Below are 19,711 nucleotides of genomic sequence, written 5' to 3'. Positions count from 1 at the left end.
CACTAGGATGAACAGATTCCTAGAGAGAAGGTTCCCACCAGCAACCGTGTTCCCAGGAGCTGTGAGTAGCTATGGGATGAAAGCAATAATATCTAGGTTATTTTTATTCCATGAGGAAATAAAGATACAGTCAAATGAAGATGTCAGCAGGCCACAGGTGTAGTGTTAGGACCTGGATTTCAATGTGACATGATCACGTGACGGAAGCCCTGACATGGGAGAGCCAATCCCAGACTCAGAGGCAAGCGCCCCCCTCCCCCAGACTCTGGGAGCAGCGAAGGCTGGAGTTTCCTCCGGAGTCTGCTGCAGTCAGCACCACAGAGACTGGCCTCGGGGCTCTCACTTGGAGCGCGCTGGGCCCACCTCCTCCAGTTAATTAAGTCCGGTTTGCCGCAAATCTCCCTCCATACTCTCCAAAGTCCTCACTTCGCCACAGAACGTGATTAAAATGAATTAGTCTAAGCTGACAGAGGAGTGCCACCATCACAACTGTCAAACTGAACTAAATTAATTCATGGTTAAACTATTAGGCCAGTCTAATGCTTTTTATTTATTTATTTTTTAATGTGCATTGGTGTTGGTGAGGGTGTCAGGCACCATGGAACTGGAGTTACAGACAGCTGTGAGCTGCCATGTGGGTGCTGGGAACTGAACCCAGGCCCTGTGGAAGAGCAGTCAGTGTTCTTAACCACTGAGCCATCTCTCTAGGCCCCGAGTCTAATGTTTTATTGAATGAAACAGTCCCTGATGTCTCTGGGCTCTCGTCACTCTGGAGAGTGACTACCTGCACAGGGATGTTTAATTATAACACAAACTGGGTTTTACCTTCCCGGGCCCATGTCAAGGCAGGAAGATTTAAGAGGAGCAGCAGGGGAGTCCTTGGTTAACATAAGTTTCTCAGTCTGAAGAAACTATTGTGGCGGGATTTGACTAGGCAGGGAACATAGGCCACTGTCACGGGCTTGAGGTGGACCAGGGAGCAGCAGGACACCCCCAGAAGAAACGAGTCTCAGCGTGGACATGGAATTAGTTATGAGGTTGACATGTTAAAGTGCCTCTACCCTCCTCCAAGCCTAGTCCTCGGCACCCTGAGACACCTGCGAATAGCTTTGTGTCTCCTTGAGGCTAGACCTCTTGCGTGCTCAAGACCCAGTGGCCCTGGTGAGCTCTCTGCCATCCGCCAGTCTCCAACAAAGAGACGTTGTTCTCGAACTTCAGCTGCCTTGTGAGATCTAGGGTCAAACTCGGGTGGTCAGACCTGTACACAAGTATTTCTGAGTGTTTGTTTCTTAAAAGAGGGAGGCGGGGATGGAGAGAGGGAGGGAGGAAGGGAAGGGAAGACAGAGGCAGAGAGGGAAGAGAAGCAGGCAGGAAATACTGACGAAATGGCCTCTTCACGGTTCTCGCCCCAGGAGAAGCAGTGCCCGAACTGCGAATCCGCGAACTCGTGCAAGCCCCCAGCAGCCGCCACGCTGAAGTAACCCCACACGTTCTTGTTGCTGCGGAAGTTCAGCTCCTGGACTGTCCCCGAGCTTGGCTTAAAACCCTGGAGCCCAGACAGGCAGAAAAGAAGTCGTTACTCCAAGTACATTGTGTCTTCGTGGTGATTTGGTTCTGGGAAAGCCTACCACAAGCAAAAGTTCAGGGTCATCAACAGACAGACAACTCCAGCAATGGCTGTGGGCGTGTCTATCTGTGGGCGTGTCTGTGAATCCATCCAGGTGAGCACCTGGTTAGGGAGATAACCCACTCCATAATAGCAATGGTTTTGCAAGCAAGAGGGCCTGGGTTTGATCCCTAGAACTCACATAAAAAAATCATCATGCACACGTGGTCTCAGCACTGGTGGGGCAGAGACAGGCAGATGTCTCGGGCTCACTGGCCAGCTCAGCCTAGCCTTTAGCATACTTGTGAGCTCCCAGCCAGCGAGAGACCCTGTCTTAAAAAAACAAGGTGGCCAGGTGGTGGTGGCGCACACCTTTAATCCCAGAACTCAGGAGGCAGAGCCAGGCAGATCTCCGTGGGTTCGAGGCCAGCCTGGTCTACAAAGCAAGATCCAGGACAGGCACCAAAACTACACGGAGAAACCCTGTCTCAAAAAACAATAAACAAACAAACAAATAAACAAATAAAAAAAACAAGATGAGAGGCCCCTGAGGAATGATGCCAGAGGATGTCCTCTGACCTCCACATGCATGTGCGCACACACACACACACACACACACACACACACGACTGTAAAAGAGCCAGGCATAATGGTACATGTGGGAGGTGGCACAGGAAGATCATAGGAAGATCAAGAGTTCAAGATCACCTTAGCTACATAGTGAACTAGACACCACCCTGGGTTACATGAAAACCTTTCTCAAAACATCTTTTAAGAAAATGTAAAAGAGCAATGACGAAGAGTCCGGGTTGGGAGGTCTCGGTGTGAACGGGTTGAACACGGTGAGAGCTGCCCTGGGAGGAGGTCCACTCGGCTTGGGGACACTGGACATTTTCAATGATCACAGTTTAGGTAAGGGGCTGGAGAGGCGGCTCAGCGGTGAGAAACTCTGGCTGCCCCTGCAGGGAACCTGGATTCAGTTCCCAGTGCCAACGTGGTGGCTCGTGAACATGTGTGACTCCAGTTCAGGGGATCTGGTGCCCTCTTCTGGCCTCCTCGGGTACCAGGCACACACATGGTGCACAGACATGCGTTCAGGCAAAAACACTCATACACATTAAATAAAAACACATAATTGTTTTTTAATTTTGAGTGAGCTGGGTACAGGAGCACATGCCTTTAAGACCAGCACTCAGGAAGCAGAGACAAAAAAAAAAAAACAGAAAAGAAATGTGAAGGTAAAAAGAAAGGCCTGCTAGATGGCTCAGCCTCAGCGGGTAAAGGAGGTTAGGGCAAAGCACAATGACTTGAGTTCGAAGCCCGGACTCCACAGGTAGACGGAAAGAATTGACTTTCACAAGTCACCCTGACCTCCACATGCTCACTGTGGTTCCTATGCGTACAAACAATAAATAAATATTAAAAAGTTTCTTTTTAAAAAAGTGAAGATGTGGTACTGGGGGTGTGGCTAATGTCCCACCCGGCTGTCTACCACATCTGGTGTTTGTAGACAGAGATCCAAACAAGAAAAATGGGGGCTCACCCCAGGTTCCTCAGATACAGTATGATTTAAACATTGCACACTGATGTATACTTACATGAATAGAAACATCAAATGATAATCCACTAACGTGCCCAATTAAAACTATCTTTGATGCTGGGCATGGTGGCGCATGCCTTTAATCCCAGCACTCAGGAAGCAAAATCAGGCAGATCTCTGTGAGTCTGAGGCTACATAGTGAGTTCCAGGACAGCCAGGGCTGTTATAGAAAAACCCTGTCTCAAACATAAACAAAAAAAAATCTTTTATTAAAAAATAAAGTAAGGGCCAGGCAGTGGTGGTGCACGCCTTTAATCCCAGCACTTGGGAGGCAGAGGCAGACAGATCTCTCGTGAGTTCAAGGTCAGCCTGGTCTACAGAATAGCCAAGGCTATACAGAGAAACCCTGTCTCAAAAAAATTAATAAATAAAAATTTAAAAAAATTAAAACACAACAATGAAACCAGAGCAGACTGGTGAGTCCCAGAAGAATGAGCAGCCAGAAGCTGTGTAAGCAATTATGCCAGCCAATTTGCTTTCAAGACCCCAGTTAGAACAAGCCCCAGGGGGACCTCCCACAGGCTCCCTAAAAGACTAGACCACAGCAAAAAGCACACAGAGCCAGACATCCAAGAACTTTGGCTCCAGATCTGGCTGCACACATCAAAGATGGAAACCGCGTGGAGAGTCGGGAATGGGCTTCGTTGACCCCAGCAGGCCGTAATATGACCACCCGCACCGTGAGGTCATGTGAGTGAAGGCTTTCCTGAACCCAAAGCCATGACATGCAGCTCCCACACTCAGCTTCTTGTGTAGACTGAGAAGCCTGGGTGCTGGTGCTCCCCCCCTCCAAGGCAAAGACCAGGGGCCCACCCTTCCCTGGGAGTCTACAGTTAATGGCCCCCAAAACACAGGGGCCCCACACTTACTTCATCCGGGTTTTCACTGGTGATCCTGGCCGCAATGACGTGACCTCGGGCAATGGGCGGGCTCAGAGGGGTCTCAAAAGAAATGGGGGTCACTCCCCAGGGGGATTCTCCATACAGAAGTCGTATGTCCTTCAGCCGGTGCAGGGGCACGCCCATGGCGATCTAAATGGAGAAACCCATCCCACAGGTCAGTCTGCTAGGATCCCACTCTGAAACATGGAGGGCATCATCACACCAGGAGCAAATCCGTGCTTAAGTCAGAGGCTAGCCTCTTGGAGCTACAGAAGGAAGCCACGAAGCTGGTTGGAAGGTTACCAAGGCTTTGTGAAGGCTACAAGAAAAGCAGGAATGAGGAAGCAAAGCCCTGGCATGTTGGAGCATCCATCCACTTAAGCACACAAAGGAATTCAGCATCTCAAAAGGCTGTTCTGTAAAACATCTAGTGTGTTGTTCTGCCATGTTCTGTAAAAATATCGAGTGTGGTGGTGGCAGTGGAGGCGGCGCATGCCTTTAATCCTCGGGAGGCAGAGGCAGGTGGATCTCTGTGAGTTCGAGGCCAGCCTGGTCTAAAGGCACCAAAACTACACAGAGAAACCCTGTCTCAAAAAAAATTTAATCCCAGCACTCGGGAGGCAGAGCCAGGCGGATCTCTGTGAGTTCGAGGCCAGCCTAGTCTACAGAATGAGATCCAGGACAGGCACCAAAACTACACAGAGAAACCCCTGTCTCGAAAAAAAAAACAAAGACAAAAACAAAAAACAAAAGCAAAAACAAAAACCTAGTGTGAATCAAACCAGGAAGAAATAATCAAGCAAATGCAAACTGAGGGACATTCAGCCTGAATGCTCAAAAGCACTGATGTCGGGCCGGTGAGACGGCTCAGCAGATAACGGTGACTGCTGCCAAGTCTAACGACCTGAGTTCAATACCAGGCCCCACCTGGTGGAAGGAGAGAAACTATAAAACATCCTCTGACATGGCATGACACATCATGACATGGCATGCTCACATTCACACACATAAAAATCAATCAATCAAAGTCTTCCAAACAATCACCAAGGTCACACGAGGCCCTGGGTTCCATGACCAGCACCCCTCAAGAAGAATGAAAAGGAAAAGACCGGGGAATGTCCCAGACTTAAGAGGATGCACGACAATGAAAGGGAGTGTACATCTGAGTTGGTCAGCATTTGTAAAAACAAAATAAACACTGCCATAAAGGGAACTATTGGGCTGGGCGCGGTGGCGTACACCATTAATCCCAGCAGCACTCAGGAGGCAGAGGCAGGTGGATCTCTGTGAGTTCGAGGCCAGCCTGGTCTAAAGGCACCAAAACTACACAGAGAAACCCTGTCTCAAAAGAAAGGAACTATTGGAACAATTAGGAACGCTTAATATAGACAGTGTATCGATTAAACACTGGCCTGATGCTGTATTTCCCATGGGCTACAAGTACATTGTGACATTGTCCCAGACACCTTGTACCTTTATACGGCAGTATTGGGAGACTGGTAAAAAGGTTCAGTCCCACCTGTGGCTTCATAACCCTCTCTGCCTCTCGGTCTCCCAGAAGTCAGGCCACACACCTCCAACTCAGGTAAGAAACTATGCTGTTCTGGGGCCTTGCGGCCCCTCCCCAAAGCCTCGTGATAAATTTATGTTCCTATCCAGTACCTGGCTCCTTGGCATGTAGGCTAGGCCAGGACGAACTCTGCACTAATCAGGCCCAGACATACTTAGCTTTGGAGATGAGGTCAGTACATTCAAGGTGTCATGGCCGCACACAAGGTATCTCTTCAAGGGAAGGCTCTCTCTCTGTCTCTCTCCCCCTCCTCCCCTCCCTCCCCCTCTCTCTCTCTTCCTCCCCCCACCCCTCCCTCTTCCCCACACCCCCACAAGGTCCCCTCATGCTGCACTCTTCCATCTCAAGGCCCCATCGTGGCCCCTGTGATCACGAAGCCCTTCCCTGATTAAAGAAATATTCCATAGCACAAACAAATGTAACACATCTTAAAACAATATTCTACATTTCCCTCTTTTTGTCTAAATGCCAAGCGCCCACATCAGGAGACTCATGATGCTTCTAACTCCAGCTCCAGAGGATCTGATGACCTCAGGCCTCCCAGGGCACCTGCACACATGTGGTTGGTGCACATAAACTCATGCAGATACACACAAATAAAAATAAATAATGCTTTTGAAAAAAAAAAATCTTTCAAAAAACAACAATGTATAAACAGGGAAGGAGGGGAGACCAGAGGGAAGAGGCATTGATTTTAAAAATGTCAGAACTCTCATTAACAAAGGAGTCCTTAGCCGTGGGCCACATGCTCGCAGAATGTGTGTAATATACATTGCATCAATGAATTGCCATGTGCTGTTAAGCTAACTGAGAGGCCAGCTCTGGATGGATGGTCACCACCCCTAATGCTATCCTAAGAGTGTCTTCTCAAACCCTTGTCCGGGACAAGCCGGCCCTGTGAAAAGGGAATAGAAAACAGAACAGCCTGAGTGAGGTCGCCACATCCAAGAGTGAGGTCACCAAGTCCTTGAGAACAGGAGGAAAATAAATAGTGAAAGCAAACCAGTGTCTTTGAGCACAGCCGGGAGGTCGGTCATTGCCAGCCACCTTCCCAAAGCAAGAGCCTCAGCTGCCGTTCACACTGTGATACAGAAAGGCCTGGGCTGCCGTTCACACTGTGACACAGAAAGGCCTGGGCTGCCGTTCACACTGTGATACAGAAAGGCCTGGGCTGCTGCTCAAACTGTGACACAGAAAGGCCTGGGCTGCCGTTCACACTGTGATACAGAAAGGCCTGGGCTGCTGTTCACACTGTGACACAGAAAGGCCTGGGCTGCTGTTCACACTGTGATATAGAAAGGCCTGGGCTGCCGTTCACACTGTGATACAAAAGGCCTGGGCTGCTATTCACACTGTGATATAGAAAGGCCTGGGCTGCCGTTCACACTGTGATACAAAAGGCCTGGGCTGCTGTTCACACTGTGATACAGAAAGGCCTGGGCTGCTGCTCAAACTGTGACACAGAAAGGCCTGGGCTGCCGTTCACACTGTGATACAGAAAGGCCTGGGCTGCTGTTCACACTGTGACACAGAAAGGCCTGGGCTGCTGTTCACACTGTGATACAAAAGGCCTGGGCTGCTATTCACACTGTGATATAGAAAGGCCTGGGCTGCCGTTCACACTGTGATACAAAAGGCCTGGGCTGCTGTTCACACTGTGATACAGAAAGGCCTGGGCTGCCGTTCACACTGTGACACAGAAAGGCCTGGGCTGCTGTTCACACTGTGACACAGAAAGGCCTGGGCTGCTGTTCACACTGTGACACAGAAAGGCCTGGGCTGCTGTTCACACTGTGACACAGAAAGGCCTGGGCTGCTGTTCACACTGTGATATAGAAAGGCCTGGGCTGCTGTTCACACTGTGATACAGAAAGGCCTGGGCTGCTGTTCACACTGTGATACAGAAAGGCCTGGGCTGCTGTTCACACTGTGACACAGAAAGGCCTGGGCTGCTGTTCACACTGTGATATAGAAAGGCCTGGGCTGCTGTTCACACTGTGATATAGAAAGGCCTGGGCTGCTGTTCACACTGTGACATAGAAAGGCCTGGGCTGCCGTTCACACTGTGATATAGAAAGGCCTGGGCTGCCGTTCACACTGTGATATAGAAAGGCCTGGGCTGCTGTTCACACTGTGATACAGAAAGGCCTGGGCTGCCGTTCACTCTGTGATACAGAAAGGCCTGGGCTGCCGTTCACACTGTGATATAGAAAGGCCTGGGCTGCCGTTCACACTGTGATATAGAAAGGCCTAGGCTGCTGTTCACACTGTGATATAGAAAGGCCTGGGCTGCTGTTCACACTGTGATACAGAAAGGCCTGGGCTGCTGTTCACACTGTGATATAGAAAGGCCTGGGCTGCTGTTCACACTGTGATATAGAAAGGCCTGGGCTGCTGTTCACACTGTGACATAGAAAGGCCTGGGCTGCCGTTCACACTGTGATATAGAAAGGCCTGGGCTGCCGTTCACACTGTGATATAGAAAGGCCTGGGCTGCTGTTCACACTGTGATACAGAAAGGCCTGGGCTGCCGTTCACTCTGTGATACAGAAAGGCCTGGGCTGCCGTTCACACTGTGATATAGAAAGGCCTGGGCTGCCGTTCACACTGTGATATAGAAAGGCCTAGGCTGCTGTTCACACTGTGATATAGAAAGGCCTGGGCTGCTGTTCACACTGTGATACAGAAAGGCCTGGGCTGCTGTTCACACTGTGATACAGAAGAAAGGCCTGGGCTGCCGTTCACACTGTGATATAGAAAGGCCTAGGCTGCTGTTCACACTGTGACACAGAAAGGCCTGGGCTGCTGTTCACACTGTGATACAGAAAGGCCTGGGCTGCTGTTCACACTGTGATATAGAAAGGCCTAGGCTGCTGTTCACACTGTGATATAGAAAGGCCTAGGCTGCTGTTCACACTGTGATATAGAAAGGCCTGGGCTGCCGTTCACACTGTGATATAGAAAGGCCTAGGCTGCTGTTCACACTGTGATATAGAAAGGCCTGGGCTGCTGTTCACACTGTGATACAGAAAGGCCTGGGCTGCTGTTCACACTGTGACACAGAAAGGCCTGGGCTGCTGTTCACACTGTGACATAGAAAGGCCTGGGCTGCCGTTCACACTGTGACACAGAAAGGCCTGGGCTGCTGTTCACACTGTGATACAGAAAGGCCTGGGCTGCTGTTCACACTGTGATACAGAAAGGCCTGGGCTGCTGTTCACACTGTGACACAGAAAGGCCTGGGCTGCTGTTCACACTGTGATACAGAAAGGCCTGGGCTGCTGTTCACACTGTGACACAGAAAGGCCTGGGCTGCTGTTCACACTGTGATACAGAAAGGCCTGGGCTGCTGTTCACACTGTGATACAGAAAGGCCTGGGCTGCCGTTCACACTGTGACACAGAAAGGCCTGGGCTGCTGTTCACACTGTGATATAGAAAGGCCTGGGCTGCTGTTCACACTGTGATATAGAAAGGCCTGGGCTGCTGTTCACACTGTGACATAGAAAGGCCTGGGCTGCCGTTCACACTGTGATATAGAAAGGCCTGGGCTGCCGTTCACACTGTGATATAGAAAGGCCTGGGCTGCTGTTCACACTGTGACACAGAAAGGCCTGGGCTGCTGTTCACACTGGTGTTAATACTGTTCCCAACTGCCTCAGCTGGGAGAAGATGTTCTGCCCAGGATCCTCCTAGCCAAATGCTCCGGCAGATTGTTTGGGTCCCAGGCTTCCCCAGTGTGTCCTGCCTGATGGCCCATGTGACTGATCTAACCCCCTTCCACCACCCTGCTCCTCGCACTTTATCCCACTCCCATTTGCTGTACACTTAATAAACCCCTTCAGGGATTGGAGAGACAGCTTGGCGGTTAAGAGCACTGACTGCTCTTCCAGAGGTCCTGAGTTCAACTCCCAGCAACCACATGGTGGCTCACAACCATCTGTAATGAGATCTGGTGCCCTCTTCTGGCCTGTAGGCATACATGCAGACAGAACACTGCACACATAATAAATCTTTAAAAAAAAAAAAAAAAAACCTTCAAAGCCCAAAGCATGACCAGTGGATCATTCTCCCTATGAAACAGTGTGACTCTAGGCCAAGTGAAAAAGAAAATCTTCCTCCTTTTATGTAAAAAGCAGAGGTGGGTGAGTACCCGCCCAGGGCTTGGGGCCATCCTCAGGTCCTCCTCACCTGCAACTGTGCGGCGGGCAGGTTGACGTCTGCGATCATTTCAGTGCACGGATGCTCCACTTGCAAGCGTGGGTTCAGCTCCAAGAAATGGAAGCTGCCATCCTGGCTGTACAGATATTCCACCGTGCCAGCGCTCACGTAACCCACGGTCTTGGCCAGGAGGACGGCACACTGCAGAGACAGACAGAAGCCAAGGGCTTCCAGCAGCTCTTGGGTGAGTGGCAGCCACCATTCCCTCCCCAAGTGCACTCTGGGGAGCTGCCCCTTGGGAGTCCTGACCAGTGATGAACACATATGTGCGATGCTGAGGTCACCCCACCCACCCCGGGATGGGCTCCCTGCCACATCCACACCTTCCAGCCACCATCTATAGCCCGTTTCTTCTGAGCTGCCCCAAGCCCAGGTCTGCCAAAGGCACCTGTTCCATGAACTCAAACACGGCTGGAGCGGCAATGGTGGCTGGAGCCTCCTCGATAATCTTCTGGTGCCGCCTCTGGATGGAGCAGTCGCGTCCAAACAGCGAGACGGCGTTTCCATACTGATCTGCCAGGACCTGGACCTCCAGGTGCCGTGCGTTCTGGGCCAGCTTCATGAGAAAGATAGGCGAGCCTGGGATCTCACTCTGCACCTGTCGGGGAAGGGGGTGATGGCTGATCCCGGGAGACTCCAGCTCTGGAAGCTTCCGCAAGTTCTCAGGAGGAAACATTAAAGAATAGCAATGACATGGGTAGGGGCTCCTCCCAGCCACTACGTATTCCTCACTTTTGTTTTTCCTCCAACAGACACATGCTATCCTTTCTCATTGTTTTTAAGTCCAACGCTGTTAAAAGGGTACCATTTCCCCAACAATCCTACACTAAGGATGTCACACGAAGTGGAACGTGGTGGTCTGTACCTGTAACCTCAGGACCCAAGAGTCTGAAGCAGGAAGGCTGTCAAAAGTTTAGGGCCAGCCTGAGCTACATGGGGAATTCAAGACTAGCCTCAGCTACGCAGCAAAACACAAGACAAACAACAACGAAAATCCACCCCCTGAGTTTAGTTTTCTGGGGGTGTAGCACACGGCAGGGTGTAATAATTAATGTATTGTGCACTTGAAATCTGCTCAAAGAAGTCTCAAGCATGCTTCCCAAGCACACATAAGCACGTGAGGTGCTGGATCTTTGAGAATCACCCCAGCAAATATATGAAGGACGGAACACCACGTGGAACAGTTTAAACACATGCAACTTTATCTGTCGAACAGCGATCCACAGCGGGGTAGGAGTGGGGTTGCAAGCTACCTTTCCCCTGCACATGCAATAACATACAGAATACTCCTTTAGACAAAACACCCCACATCCACCTCTGGGCTGGGGAACCTGGGTGATGGAAGAGCAGATGGGAACCATCCCCTCTGATGCTCAAAGTTTCTAGAAGCCCTTCCTGAGGCTGCTCACCCAGCAGACACAACATGGCAGTGAATCCGACATCAGGATACGGCACTCACACTCTGAGAACAGGACCACAAGAGACCCTTTCTAGCAGGTTCTCAAAGTATATTTGTCAGGGCATGAGAAGTGTACAGCCTTAACTGAGTCTTTCTCCAGAGGGCTTTTGTTGTTGTCTGAGACAGAGTCTCACTGTAGCTCTAACTAGCCTTAGACTCACTATGTAGACCAGGCTAGTCCTGCATTCACAGAGATGCACCTGCCTCTGCCTCCTGGTTAAAGGTGTGCACCATCATGCTGGCTCTTCAAAGGTCTCTACTGAAGAAATAATTCAGAAAGGAAAAAAAAAGCAAGGTACTGTTCATATCAAATACCATGGCATGATATGTGTGTGATACCACGTCATGGGGTGTGTGTGAGTGTGGGTGGGCAAATGTGGATGGTGTAGGTGAGTGTGAGTATGTGTGTGTGTGTGTGTGTGTGAGTGGTAAGTGTAGGTGAGCACGTGTGTATGAGTGTAGGTGGGTGTGGGTGGGTGAGTGTGGGAATGTGTGGGCTGGTAGGTGAGTGGGTAGGGCTGGGGTGGGGCCAGGAGTTTCGTGCTTGCTGGACAAATGTTCCACCATGAGTGACACTCTATGTCACTGATATGTCAGAATGTGGGTTTCCCTCCAGGGCTAACGTTGGAGCTTAATCCCCACGTGAGGAAATAAAAGGGTAGAAAGGAGATGTAATACAGCTGTGGCGTCTGGGGGTCAGGCCTTTTGGAAGTGATCAGAAGTGTGTAAGGGCATCAGGCTAGAGCCTCTGGTTGAATCCAGGTGGCTTTGTAAGAGAGACCAGAAGACACACACACATGCCACACACGCCATACATGCCACACACACACCACACATGCCACACACACACACACACACACACACACACACACACACACACACACACGCCACACACACCACACATGCCCATGTGGTATCTTGTGTCACTCTGGTACTCTGCCAGCAAGAAGGGTATTGTTGCCAGGCATGGTGGCACACACCTTTAACTCCAGCAATTGGGAGGCAGAGGCAGGCGGATCTCTGAGTTCGAGGCCAGCCTGGTCTACAGAGCGGGGTTAACAGAGGGAGAAGGCTAGCTACAAACAACACAGGAACCACGCCCACACGGAAACCGAACATCCAGACGCTTAAAAACATAAACCCCAAACCGTAAGATTTACAAAATACCCTAAGCAAACAGGTGACCATTTCAGAGACCCCCTAAGGCAAGCCTCCACCCATCTGAAGGGATGTTGCAAAGGCCAGAAGGAGCCACGGGCCTCTGGGAGCCACGATGTGCACAATTGCTTCAAAGGACAACACAAAGTGGGTGTGTGGCTTAGTGGCCACACTGAGCGAGCTTGTTTAGAAGTGTGAGCCCTTGGGTTCCCACCCCAGCACCGCTACCACTCAGAGAGAGAGAGAAAGTGGGGGGGGGAGCGCCCTGGGGGGATGTCTCAGTAGTAGGGAGAACTGAGTTCAAATCCCCAGAACCCGAATACATAGCAGTGTGTGTGTCTGTGAGCTTTCTACCTACAGAGACAGGAGGTGGGACAGGGGCACCTCTGGAAACTCACGGGCCAACTAGCCTAGCGTGTGCAGCAGCAAAAAACGATATGAGCACCTGTCACAAACATGTGGAGGACAGACAACTCTGACACTCCCTCAACCTGACACTCACAGGCTCACACTCACACTTAAACAACCAACAACAAAAACCAGCTCTATAGACCCAGCTCCTGCACATGCTGTCCCCACTTAGGAGGGTATTGCTAATGACTGGACTGAGGCAGAGGCAGGGAAGGGCGCAGGCGAGAGCACGCACTTGTCTGAAGAGCATCGGGAAGTCCTCCGCACTCTCAGCCTTGCGGATGCCTTTTCCTCCACCGCCTTCGGAGGCTTTGATCATCAGTGGAAACCCAACTTTCTCTGCCGCCTGAGGGAAGAAGGCAAACAGGCCCTTTAAATGGGACAAGTCCAACACCAGGGTGTAGGGAAGGCTGTGTCACGCTGGCCCGCGGTCACCACGCTGGCCCTGCGCACTCGGCAGCTACCTCCAAGCCTTCCTCCACATCTTTCACACAGCCTCGTTCGTAGACGTCTTCTGGGACGCTGATGCATTTACCCTGCTGCTTGCTGTCCTCCGTCCACTCCACGGTGAGACCTGCAGGGGACAAAGGGTTGTGTTCTCCTGAGGACCGCAGGAGCACAGCCCAGCAACCACACCCACGCGTTTCAGGATCCCGAATGGGAATCAAAGCTTAAGGAGCATATACAGGGCTGGAGAGCGGTCAGCGGTCAGCAGCGCTCAGCAGCACTCGCTGCTCTTCCAGAAGATCTCTTCCCAGCACCCGAGTCAGGCAGCCCACAGGAGCCGCTAACTCCAGCTCCAAAGGGTCTGACAGCCTCTTCTGGCCTCCGAAGGCACTGCACACACATGGTGCACACATACACACACCACATGCATACACACACACCACACACACGTATACACACATGCGTACATAGACATACACATACACACACACCATACACACATACACACACACACCATATACAGGTATACACACATGCATACATATACACACACACCATACACACACACACCACATACAGGTATACACACATGCATACATATACATAGACATACACACACACCACACACACATACACACACACCACATACATGTATACACACACACGTATATAGACATACACATACACACACACACCATACACACACACACACACACCACATACAGGCATACACACATGCATACATATACATAGACATACACACACACCATACACAACATACACACACACCATACACACATACACACACACACCACATACAGGTATACACACATGCATACATATACATAGACATATACACACACACACCATACACACATACACACACACACCACATACAGGCATACACACATGCATACATATACATAGACATACACACACACCATACACACATACACACACACACACCACATACAGGTATACACACATGCATACATATACATAGACATACACACACACCATACACACATACACACAGAGAGAGACAAATAATAATTTTTAAGATCTTTAAAAAGAAACACATGGAGCAATGTGAACCGGAATCTAGAAAGCGCCCCCTCTCTACCCTAGGGAGTCACTCTTTTTCTCAGGGATCACTGCTTTCCAAAACCAGGCAAAGATTAAACAAATACATTCCCCAAACTGGAACATTTTCAGTCTTTAGAGGAATAAAAAAAAAAAAGTCACACAAAGTAGTAAAACCTTGACACGTTTTTCCTTTTGTTTTTTTGTTTTTTTAATCTGCCCTAGAAGTTCTACTTTGGGGCTTTTACCCACAGATGATTAAAATCACATATATTCAGCTGTAGGACTGTCAAAGCCCCATTTTGACTATTTTTTAAGTTGCAGAACAAATGAAGAAATGGCCTAAGCTGTAAAACTGCAGTAAATCACAGTACAGACGTGTGCCCCACACGACAAAGTCCGGCACAGGCTCCAGGTGTGGGGCACATGCCTGTGGCCCCAGCTACTCGGAAGCTGAAGCAGGAGGATGATGATGAGTTCTAGGACAACCTGAGAGACCCAGAGATCATCTCAAAACCAACACAAAGGAGTCAGGAAGAAGCTCGGAAGCAGAGCGTGCCACATGTGTGCAAGGCCGTGGGTTCCGGTCCCAGGACCACAGACAGAAGAGCGACATCACACAGGCATCTTAAATGGCAGGAAGTCTATTTACTGGGACAGAAAGATGGCCATGATTGCAAAAGAAATTACAAAGTAGTCAACTTAACATCTTTTTAGTTGTTAATTTTGTTTACTATTCGTTTGTGTGAATGTGTGTGACTGTGTGTGCGCGCACATGTTTGTGTGTCTGTATGTATGTGATGTATGTGTGCATCTGTGTGTGTATGCATGTCTGTGTCTATGTGTGTCTCTGTGTATGTGAAGTGTGTGCATGGCTTTGTCTGTTTGTGTGTGAATATGTGTGTGTCCGTGTGTATCTAAGCGAATGTGTGTGTGTGTGCATGTCTGTGTCTGTGTGTCTGTATGTAATGTGAGTATACATGTATGTATGTAATGGGTGTGTACATGCCACAGACTGCCGGTAAAGGTCAAGTTTCCCTCTTCCCACCTTCCCGAGGGAGGGCCTCTCACACTGTTCCTGCCACTGTGCACCCCAGGCTAGCTGGCCCTCGAGCTTCCTGACAATTCTGTCTCCATTTCCCACTCCACACAGGCCTGCCGAGGTTAGAGTGTGCACCATCACATGCTGCTTTCTGTGGGTTCTGGGGATCTAGCTCAGGGATGTCAGGCTCGGGCAGCAAGTGCTTAAACTTGCCGAACCACCTCCCCAGCTCACATCTGGTTTTTAAAGGCTTTGCCTAGAAGACAGCTGAGAAAGACACCCAGTTAGTGCTCAACACTGGATCATGAAGGGCTCTTCTTTCTTTTTCTTTTTCTTGTGTGTGTGTATGTATGTGTGCTAGTGTGTGTGTGTTGGTGTGTGTGTGCATGTGTATTGGTGTGTGTGTGTGTACATGTGTGTTGGTGTGTGTGTGCATGTGTTCTCTTTTTGTTTTGTTTTTGTTTTTCGAGACAGGGTTTCTCTGTATATCCCAGGCTGTCCTGGAACTCACGCTGTAGACCAGGCTGGCCTTGAACTCACAGAGATCCGCCTGGCTCTGCCTCCTGAGTGCTGGAATTAAAGGCATGTGCCACTACCACCCAGCATGTATGTTATGTGTGTGCATGTGTGTTGGTGTGTGTGTGCGCGTGTGTATTGGTGTGTGTTGGGGTGTGTGTTGGGGTGTGTGTGTGTGTGTGTGTGTGTGTGTGTGTGTGCTGGGATTACAGACGTGAGATACCACAAGCGTTTCCCATTTTCACACCTCTCACATTTGCTAAGTCCGCTACAGTGAAGTCACATTCTTATCTGGTCTAAAATCTTTCAGGTCTGGCTCCCTTACCGCTTCCGCTCCAGGGCAGGGTTGGGATCTGCAACGTCTGGGCTACGATGGTGGAGGCGATCTTATCTCCCAGGGCCCACATGGCCTCACTGGGGGGACCTGCAGGGTCAGGAAAGGAGAGCAGAATAGGGTCAGCCGCGGAGAGGCAGAGCCTGTGAGCTCCCGGTCTTGTGCAACCAGCATCCCTCACCGAGTTCTTCATCTTTGACGGGACACTCAGCTCTGCTCCACTCCGAATCCAGCATGGAGTATACAATGACCACAGACAGGAAAGATTTTTTAATTGCATCTGTACTGAATTTGCACAGACTTTTTTCCTTGTCTTGATTACCTAATTAATATTATGGAACCCAGCATGGTCGCTGAACCAGGTTATAAGGAGCCTAGAGGTAACTCAAACACAAAGCATGTGTAATGACCGTGCCTTTTCACAGAGGGGGCATCGGTGTCTGTGGGTGTCCTGAGGACAGAGGGCCTGCCTGTGTGCATACAGAGATGACCAACACATCCACAAATAAAAATCCTGAGACCCACAGATGCCATCAAACAAAGTATCATCTTACCTAACAAAAAGTAAGGGGCTTTGGTTCTGCAAAAAGCAGCCCAAAGATATGGCCCTCTCAGAAATGTGAGCCCTGGGTCAGCTTGACTGGTACCTTAACACCAACAGAAACACCAGCAGAGGGCATTGCTGGCCACAGCATCACCCCATTGCAATAACCAAGGCAGCGGGTCCTGCTGCCATAGCCTGGTCCACTCACTCACGGCCTCCCATCCCTGCCCTTCACAAGGAAGCCAACCGATCTCCACTGTGAAGAACAGCCCGGGAAAGAGACCCTGACCTGGCACCACCCAACCCCCAAGCATCGGACAGAGGGCACACGCTACCTAGGAAAGCAATCTCATGCTTGCACAGCAGCTCTGGAAGTTTGGGGTTTTCCGACGCATGGCCCCAGCCAGCCCACACGGCCTGCAAACACAGAGAGGGTGAACAGAGATCCTGTAAGACCCTGCCTGCCATGGCACCCAACGCTCGGCTGTGTCCCATCAGGCCATCACGAACTGTAGCAAGGGGCATCACCGTCCCCACCCCCTGTGGCCACCTTTGAGAGCTGCCAACCATCACCTGCACAGGGATTCTCTTAGCAATGTCTATGATCAGCTCCACGTTGGCGTAGTTGTTGTTATTGGGCCCTCCTGGGACGGGAACATACTGATCCGCCATTTTGATGTACTCTGCAGTTAAACCGGAGAGAGAGGGGAGAGCCGGGGACAGACAGGTCATACACAGAACAGTGAGGTGTGACACATTCTTCCCAGGAGGAGCCCATGGCGACCATGGATGACGTGGACAAAAAAACTGAAGAAAATCAGCCAGGCGGTAGTGGCGCACACTTTTAATCCCAGCACTCGGGAGGCAGAGCCAGGAGGATCTGTGTGAGTTCAAGGCCCGCCTGGGCTACAGAGCAAGTTCCAGGACAGCCAGGGCTACACAGAGAAACCCTGTCTCAAAAACAAAATCAAAACAAAAAGGAACAAAAACAAAAACAAAAAACATCCATGAGCTAGTGAAGGAGATCCTACAGCTCTGGGGCCCAGGATGGACCTGCCTGAGCGGGGTGGGGGAGGGGAGGGCAGACAGAGATGGCCACGGCCTGGGGTTCAGGTACCTGCATTGGCCTTAAGGTCCTCAGGGGTCACCATGACCACAAAGCGGATGGCACGTTCGTTACGGAACATCTCATAGGCCCAGCGGCGGATGGAGCGCATACACTTGACGGCAGCGATGCCGTTGTTGGCGATGAGGACCTGACGGGGACACCAGGGAAGAGCCAGGACCTTAGTGGCACCTGCACAGGGAACCCAGAGCACCCAACATGGTCCCACACAGCTGGTGCTCACACACAGGGAGGACGGAGGGAGCGGGTGGGTGGGCAGGAGGATGGACTGGGATGGCAAGGGTGCCCTGGGTGGACTGCTGTCATTCCCGCTGACATCTCTGGGTGCTCAGTACATGCCAGGCTGTAGTGACAAGTGTCTCACCTGTTCTGTTTCATTTCACCCTCACAACCGCCCTTTGAAGGGAGTTTTACCATTGCCCTATCTGGAGACTAAAAAGACACTAAAACTCAGAGAAGCTAAGACACTTCCTCAGGGTCACACAGCCAGAGTGTCAGAGCATGAGCTCAAATCCAGATCTCTCCAACTATAAGGCTCAGATTTGGTTTTTAAAAAAATGATCCTCCCAGCACTCAGAAGGTAGAGACAGGAGGATCTCTGTGAGTTCAAGGCTAACCTGGTCTACAGAGCGAGATCCAGACTAGTCAAGGCTACATCATGAGATCCTGTCTCAATAAATAAATAATATACGTGTGTGTGTGTGTGTGTGTGTGTGTGTGTGTGTGTGTGTGTGTGTGTATGTATGGGAGTCTGTGCTCCAGCCTGGCCAGGTAACTGTAGCTCTCATACCCTCATCAAAGACGACTCTTTTGCCACAGGTGGAGACTAGTACAGACATCCACAACTGGTCAATGTGCAGATGAGAAATGTCTGTGTGGGCCCAACTGCAATTCAACCCCTCCATCTAAAGCTCAGGACACATCTTGGAAGAGCCAGAGGACCAAACGCCGGCTGTGAGACAGGGATGAGGGAGGGCGGGGGATTCGCAAGGCCCTGCCCCTAGATGAAGAGCTACAGGTAGCCAATGGCTGCTGAGAGGGGGAGAATCGGTGTTCTCCAGGGGTGAGCACCTCACCTTCCCGCATAAGTTGTCCAGTTCCAAGTGGTCATGCAGGGAACCCATACGTATGAGCAACACTAAATGGACTCAGTAGAATGTGTGCATGTGTGTGTGTGTGTAAAACAATAATAATTAAAGAAGAGGTCATGAATTTGGGAGAGGGGGATACAAGAAGAGTTGGAGGCAGGGATGGAGGGGAGGGAGTGATGTGGGAGGAAGCAGAGCTGTGTATGATGGTCTCACAAAAACAACCTTTAACAATAACCATACATACACACACATAATATATGGGGCTGAGGGTACAGCTCAGGGGTACGGCATTTACCTAACAAAGTTTGATCCTCCAGCACTAAAGAAGGACAATTAATTAATTAGAATGTCTCAGGCCTAGAGAGATGTCTCAGTGGTTAAAGGCACTGGCTGCTCTTTCAGAGGACCCAGGTTCAATTCTCAGCACCCACGAGGCAGCTCTTATATAACCAGGTCCCTGGGATCCACTGCCCTCTTCTGGCCTCTGAGCAAACTGCATACACATGGTACATATACACATATGCAGGCAGACAAAAACCCTCACGCACATAAAATAAAAATACATAAATCGGGGGCTGGAGAGATGGCTCAGAGGTTAAGAGCACTGCTTGTTCTTCCAAAGG

General features: G+C 50.4%; 1 protein-coding gene across 1 annotated transcript in view; it reads right to left on the bottom strand.

Annotated features, from left to right (window-relative positions):
• The window catches only part of Acacb (acetyl-CoA carboxylase beta), an 88,876-nt gene that overhangs the window by 48,533 nt on the left and 20,632 nt on the right, over nucleotides 1-19,711 (bottom strand). The window contains exons 3-12 of the mRNA XM_059249009.1: nucleotides 17,989-18,127; nucleotides 17,445-17,554; nucleotides 17,207-17,288; nucleotides 16,319-16,417; nucleotides 13,370-13,479; nucleotides 13,141-13,251; nucleotides 10,266-10,475; nucleotides 9,848-10,018; nucleotides 4,076-4,237; nucleotides 1,383-1,546 (exon numbers count right to left, since the gene is read on the bottom strand). Of these exons, the coding sequence (XP_059104992.1) occupies nucleotides 1,383-1,546; nucleotides 4,076-4,237; nucleotides 9,848-10,018; nucleotides 10,266-10,475; nucleotides 13,141-13,251; nucleotides 13,370-13,479; nucleotides 16,319-16,417; nucleotides 17,207-17,288; nucleotides 17,445-17,554; nucleotides 17,989-18,127 (1,358 nt within the window). The remainder of the gene's footprint in view (nucleotides 1-1,382; nucleotides 1,547-4,075; nucleotides 4,238-9,847; nucleotides 10,019-10,265; nucleotides 10,476-13,140; nucleotides 13,252-13,369; nucleotides 13,480-16,318; nucleotides 16,418-17,206; nucleotides 17,289-17,444; nucleotides 17,555-17,988; nucleotides 18,128-19,711) is intronic.

The sequence above is a fragment of the Peromyscus eremicus genome, chromosome 23 (assembly GCF_949786415.1).
Source record: "Peromyscus eremicus chromosome 23, PerEre_H2_v1, whole genome shotgun sequence".
Classification (NCBI taxonomy): Eukaryota; Metazoa; Chordata; class Mammalia; order Rodentia; family Cricetidae; genus Peromyscus; species Peromyscus eremicus.
Note: the sequence above shows the minus strand (reverse complement) of the source record. Positions and strands in the feature narration are given on the sequence as shown.